At 53.6% G+C, this 6,000-nt stretch overlaps 1 protein-coding gene across 3 annotated transcripts in view; it reads right to left on the reverse strand.

The window, feature by feature from the left end:
* Positions 1-5,659, reverse strand: part of Hmcn2 (hemicentin 2) — a 152,571-nt gene extending 146,912 nt beyond the window's left edge. For all 3 annotated transcript variants that reach the window (XM_028884655.1, XM_037204583.1, XM_037204584.1), the window contains exon 1: positions 5,327-5,659. In XM_028884655.1, the coding sequence (XP_028740488.1) occupies positions 5,327-5,585 (259 nt within the window). In that variant the 5' untranslated portion in view covers positions 5,586-5,659. The remainder of the gene's footprint in view (positions 1-5,326) is intronic.
* Positions 5,660-6,000: the final 341 nt, after the last annotated feature.

Consider the following 6,000-nt stretch of genomic DNA (forward strand, 5'->3'; position numbering starts at 1 on the left):
AAATCACAGGGGGAGGGAGGGGGAGGGAGGGAGGAGGGAGGGGGAGGGAGGGAGGAGGGAAGGAGAGGGAGGGAGAGGGAAGGGGAGGAGGGAAGAGGAGGGAGGGAGAGGGAAGGGGAGGAGGGAAGGGGAGGGAGGGAGGAGGAGGAAAGGAAGGGGAGGGAGAGGGAAGGGAAGGAGGGAAGGGGAGGAGGGAAGGGGAGGGAAGGAGGGAGGGAGGGAGGGAGGGAGGGAGGAGGAGGAGGGAGGGAGGAGGGAGGGAGGGAGGGAGGGAGCATTCTAATGAACAGGTCAAATCTACTGAGCCTCAAGAGCGAAGCAAACAAGAAACTGGCCTCTTCCCTAACTCCCAGGTTGGGGCAGCTGGGCTAAGAATGACCCCTCAAATGCCCAGAACATTCCACAGACTTGATGAGCCACCACCCACCCCCAATATCTAAAGTGACCTAGGAACTCCACTGCCAAAAAGCCAGTCCAAGCCACAGACAATGTCACCCCAGAATGAGGATTTGTAGCATTTACTGGAGGGAATTGAAAAACTATCTACATTTCCAGTCAAATGAGACAGAAGATCTGTCACTGTTCTACTCTGGAAATTGTCCAGTCTGGCTCATTTGTTTGTTCACTTGAAGTAGGGCTTGCTATGTAGCTTGTTCTCTAATGCAATTCTCCTGCCTCTGCCTCTGCCTTCCAGGTCCTAGGGACTGCAGGCATTTGAAACCACACCCAGCCAGGATTTCTAAAACCTTTTTTTTTCACATTATCTATTTATTTTTTATTTTTAGTTATCTTGGTCTATGTGTGCAAGTGTTTGACTGCATGTAAGTCTGTGCACACACACTGATTGTGTGTGCCTGACAGCGGAGGCCGGAAGAGAGCGTCAGAACCTCAGGAACTGTGTTACAGACTCAGGTTGTGAGTCCCCCTGTGGGTGCTGAGAACGAACCTGGGTTCTCTGGAAGAGCTGCCAGCCCTCTTAACCACTGAGCCATCTCTCCAGTCCCTTATTCATTTCTTTATTGGATGGACACAGGCACGGAGGTCAGAGGACAACTTTGGGGAGTCAGTTCTCTCCGTCCACCATGCAGGTTTGGTGGATCAAACTTACGCCATCAAGTCTGGCAGCAAGCACCTTTGACCCACTGAGCCATCTAGCTGGCCCCGCTCTTTGCAATGAAAGTCCTTTGTTTCCAAGGCTGCACATCCCTAGAAGCACCAGCGAGGCCCTCCACACTCCCTCCAGTGGCTCCCTTTAATAAAACACTCAGGCCACAGAGCTGGGGGCGCAGATCAGAAACAGTAGTCTCCAGCTCATCCTCTGCTGAAGGGCATTCCATTTGCTGATTCAGCAGACCCAGCCAGACCCCAGCTGCAATGCCTGCTCGGGACACAGCGCTCCAAGCCCATACAAGGAAATCCAAAGCCTCCCAGTCCTTGGCAGCTGCAGGCAGCAGGCAGCAGGGTTGGCTACACCCATCCCCACCCCGCCGGCCCCATTTCCACCAGGAGAGCTGCGGAGTTCCCACACACACCTGTCCCCACATGTCACCCTGTCCTCCAGTCCGCACCCAGCCAGCCATTCAGCCCAGGAAATCTTTTGTTCCAAGTGTGTCCCTGGCAGGAGCATCCAGTGTTCCCCCTCAGTCTTCGGTGTCCCCTCAGCGTCCTCTCCCAGGCACTGTACCTAAGTGACGCTCCCTCCACCTCTCATTTTGAGACAGTATCTTGAAGTTGGGCTTGAACTTTCAATCCTCCTGCCTCAGCCACCATGCCCAGCTGCGCATGTCATGTTCTGCACCCCCAAACTTCCCCCGCCAGGCTGCTGGCTCCTCGGCACGAATCCTACCCCCACCCATGTCCCCTCCCACTTTGGCCTTACAGATTACTGAGATCTTTTTCAAATGGCGTCTGGGGGTAGCTTTAGGGAGGATGGTTTGGATAGCCTAAGAGGAGGTTGCGGTTTGGCTTTGAAAAAAAGAAAAAATGAGTGAGAGAGCTCAGCAGGCAAAGGCGCTTGCATCAGTCCTAAGGACCCCATGATGGACGAGAACGCCGGTTCCAGCCAGCTGTCCTCTGACCTCCATGTTTGCTGTGGCACATCCACATGTGTGTACAAATAATAGATAAATAAACAAATAAATGAATAAACGTAATTTGATTTTTTAAAGTGAGGTAGCTACCAGGGTGCCCAGATGAGGGCACATGTTCAGCAGACTCAAGCAGAGAGACCCCCCTTCTTCACCTCCTGAGGTCATGTTTTTTCCCAAATTTCTTTCCGTGTTGTAAAACTGAACATAAAGTTGTTAGAATAAATGTTTGTGCATTCTAATGCACGGTAGAATCCCGAACTCCAGAGAAACACAAGCCTGCATGAAGAAAAGTGCATTGCAACCGTGCATCTGAATTTGGGGTCCGGCTTTCTTTCCAGCTACGCTCTTGTCTACCCCAGTGTTTACAGATGCCCACTCGCTCTGAGCCAGAGGTGGAGGGGTGATGGTAAGGCTTCCAGGTGTTAAACAAAAACTCCATGTGTCTTTTCAAAATTAGCTAGATGTCTCTAGAGCATCCCTGGTCCTCTCTAGAGCATCCCTGGTCCTCTCTAGAGCATCCCTGGTCCTCTCTAGAGCATCCCTGGTCCTCTCTAGAGCAACCCTGGTCCTCTCTAGAGCATCCCTGGTCCTCTCTAGAGCAACCCTGGTCCTCTCTAGAGCATCCCTGGTCCTCTCTAGAGCAACCCTGGTTCTCTCTAGAGCATCCCTGGTTCTCTCTAGAGCATCCCTGGTCCTCTCTAGAGCATCCCTGGTCCTCTCTAGAGCAACCCTGGTCCTCTCTAGAGCATCCCTGGTCCCTTTAAAGCTAGGGGAACAAGAGGAACAGGGATGTGGAGTTTTGTATGTATGTTTGCTTTTAATGATGACTACTATTCTTTTTTAAGCAAGTTGCATTACCAATTTTCATTTCCTGGCAGCTGGAAGACCATTTTCAACTGGGAAAATTCCTTTACATCTGTGGTAAACTTCATTTTGATGAGAAGTTGGACTTGTATTTTACTACCTTTTTTTTAAGATGAGCATCATTTAAATTTTAATGGATTTAAAATAAAGTACAGAGGTCTGTGGAGATGGCTCGGGGGGTAAAGGTACTTGCCACCCAGCCGGTCAACCTAAGTTCCAGCTCTGGAACCCACAGGCTGGAAGGAGAGAACCTTCTCCTGCAAGTTGTCCTCTGAACTCCACATACACGCCATGGTGTGTGCATATGCACACACAAATACTTAAAAATTAGAAAGAGAGAGAGGGAGAGACAGAGAGACAGAGAGAGAGAGAGAGAGAGAGAGAGAGAGAGAGAGAAGCACAGAGAGAAAGGAGGAAGAAAAGAAAACCAAGAATGGAAGGAAAGGAGGGGTGAAGAGCTGAGCCTTGAAGGTTGGTGGGCCACATACCCACTCCGTGCCAGAGGGCACCTGAAGTTAGCGGCCAGGAAGGGCAGCAAGGACAGTCCTCAGAAGCCCCCTTCTGGGCCCAAGACACTGTCTGTCTCAAAAAGCTGCTACCCATCCTGCAATGGGAGCCAGGTGTTTTAGAGACAGACACAGTAAAGGCATCATCCACCCAGCAGGTGGCTTCAGGAAACCTTGTCAGTTCTCCGGATCATATCTACACCCCCCCCCCCCGGTTTAATAATGCCTTTAGAAACCCAAGAGTGAACAAAGGGGGAAGGGAGCGTTGGGGAGATAGAGGCTGCCCTACGTTCTCCAGCACCTAACCTCACTATCCTTTTGGGGTCCCTGAAGTCTTCCTAGGCTTATAGCTAGGGAGCCCCATAGAGTAGGGGCGCTGGGGAGCGGGGAGTCAAGCCCCTGGAAGCTTCTGTGATTGACAGATGTGCCCCCAGAGGCTTGACAGGTCGCCATCAGCTTGGTGTGCCTCCTCAAACAGTGCTGTCAGCACGGCATGGAATGCCTTTGTGGTGGGGGTCTTTAAAGCTAGCCTGGACAGACATGTGGACAGACAGAGCAGACGACTTTAAAGAGAGCAACCAGGGGTCATTCTCCAGATCGCAGCAGGAGCACCCGCTTCTCTCCTACTTCAGTCTAAGTTTGACATTTTCTCAATTCAAAAATAGGTTGGGACTGGAGAGATGGCTCAGCGGTTAGGAGCACTGGCTGCTGTTCCAAAGTACCCGGGTTCAATTCCCAGCACCCACATGGCTGCTCACTGTCTGTAACTCAAGCTCCAGTGGATCTGATACCCTCACACAGACATGCATGCAGGCCAAATACCAGCAGACATAAAAATTAAAATAAATAGATAAATATTACTTTTTTAAAAAAAAAAAAAATGTTGAGAGAAGTAGTCAGAATTGGGGGCATGTAAGGCATGTCTCCACTGTGTGCAAGGTACACATGGTGAGGCCTTCCAGGGAGCATTTTCCACCCTCAGCTGAAAGGTAGGAGCTCCTGACTGCTGAGGAAGCCCAGGTATCCAGGGGACCTGCTTTGCTGGGGAACTCCTCTCTGTGAGGTCGGCATGTAAAGAGGAAAAGGGGACAGTCTGAGTTACTCCTAGCATGGGCCCCACAAAGGGCTGCATATCCCCCAAAGGGTGACTTTAGGGGTGCCCTGGCCTCCCATGCACAAGCTGGGAAATGATTCTGAGAAAAACCTATTCAGTCATCAGAGGGCTTGCCTAGCGTGCATGGAGGCCCAGGGTCCATCCCCAACACCAGATAAGGGGCTGTGTTGGTGCAGGTCTGTGATCCCAGCACTCTAGAAGCTGCAGCAGGAGGATCAGAAGTTCAGGGTCATCCTCCACTACACAGCAAATTTGAGACGAGCCTGGGCTACATGAGGTCCTGCCTCAAAAAGTGAAAGGAACGGAGGAGAGAGAAGGAAGGAGGGAGGGAGGGAGGGAGAGAAGGAAGGAGGGAAGAAGGGAGAGAAGGAAGGAAGGAAGGAAGGAAGGAAGGAAGGAAGGAAGGAAGGAAGGAAGGAAGGAAGGAAGGAAGGAAGGAAGGAAAAAAATAAAATAAAATCCAGAAAACCACACAGGCTCCTGGCACCTGCAACCAACATCTCAGCAAGTTTTCTCATTTCACAGATGGAGAGGGTAAGGTCGCCTGCTAGAAACTCTCAACCTGGCCAGTGTCAACATGGGGGATGCAGGAGAGGGCGTGGCCAGGCGGCGGGAATGTGAGAGAAGGCGCTTGGGCTCTTCCATCTCGCTCCCCCGGCCCCCCGGCGAAGGGCCAGGTGCATGGGGGAAGTCATGGCGGGCGCGGGGTCGAAGGTGGGAGGCGACCTCGAGGACCGTGCGCGGGGCGCTACCTGGGTCGTGGAAAGGCACCAGCGCATAGTTGGCGATGACCCGGCTGCTGCTGCTCAGGCTGCGCTCCAGAATGCGCGAGGCGCCGTCGATCACCTGCATCAGATCATCCCACATGGAGCCGGTGACATCGAAGACGAAGGCCAGGGTGGCGTCTCCTGTGGCGGGGGACAGCGCCCTCGTGGGTGCGTCAGACGTGACCACCGCCACTACCGTGGAGATCGCCACTAGCAGCGGCAAGAGCGGCGCGCCGGGCGTCATGCTGAGCCCGAGGCTGCAGCAGCGATGGGACGCGCAGGTCGCAGTGAGAGGTGGCAGTCTGTCTCGCTCCAACGGGTTCACCGGACAGGGGCGCGGCGGGGTCCCCCTGGTGGGAGCCTGAGGCGGTTCCTAACGCCCACCCCGCCTCCCACACCCCCGCCCCCAGACGCCCCGCGGCGTGACTCAAACTTTCCCAGCCCCGCGGCTCGCTGGTCCAGCCCCGAGGTTAGAGGAGGACGCAGGGCAGACAGTAGAAGGGAGGTGGAGCCAAGCGCGAAGGATGAGGGTGCGGGAAGCCACCGACACCTGCAGACCCTTCTGCGGGGGCGGAGAGGACACACGAGCAGTCCAAGTCTGGCTTAGACAGGCCTTGCATTCACTGTTACCTCCACCCGGCCATTCTAGGGACCCAGGG

Source organism: Peromyscus leucopus, chromosome 4, assembly GCF_004664715.2.
Source record: "Peromyscus leucopus breed LL Stock chromosome 4, UCI_PerLeu_2.1, whole genome shotgun sequence".
Taxonomy (NCBI): domain Eukaryota; kingdom Metazoa; phylum Chordata; class Mammalia; order Rodentia; family Cricetidae; genus Peromyscus; species Peromyscus leucopus.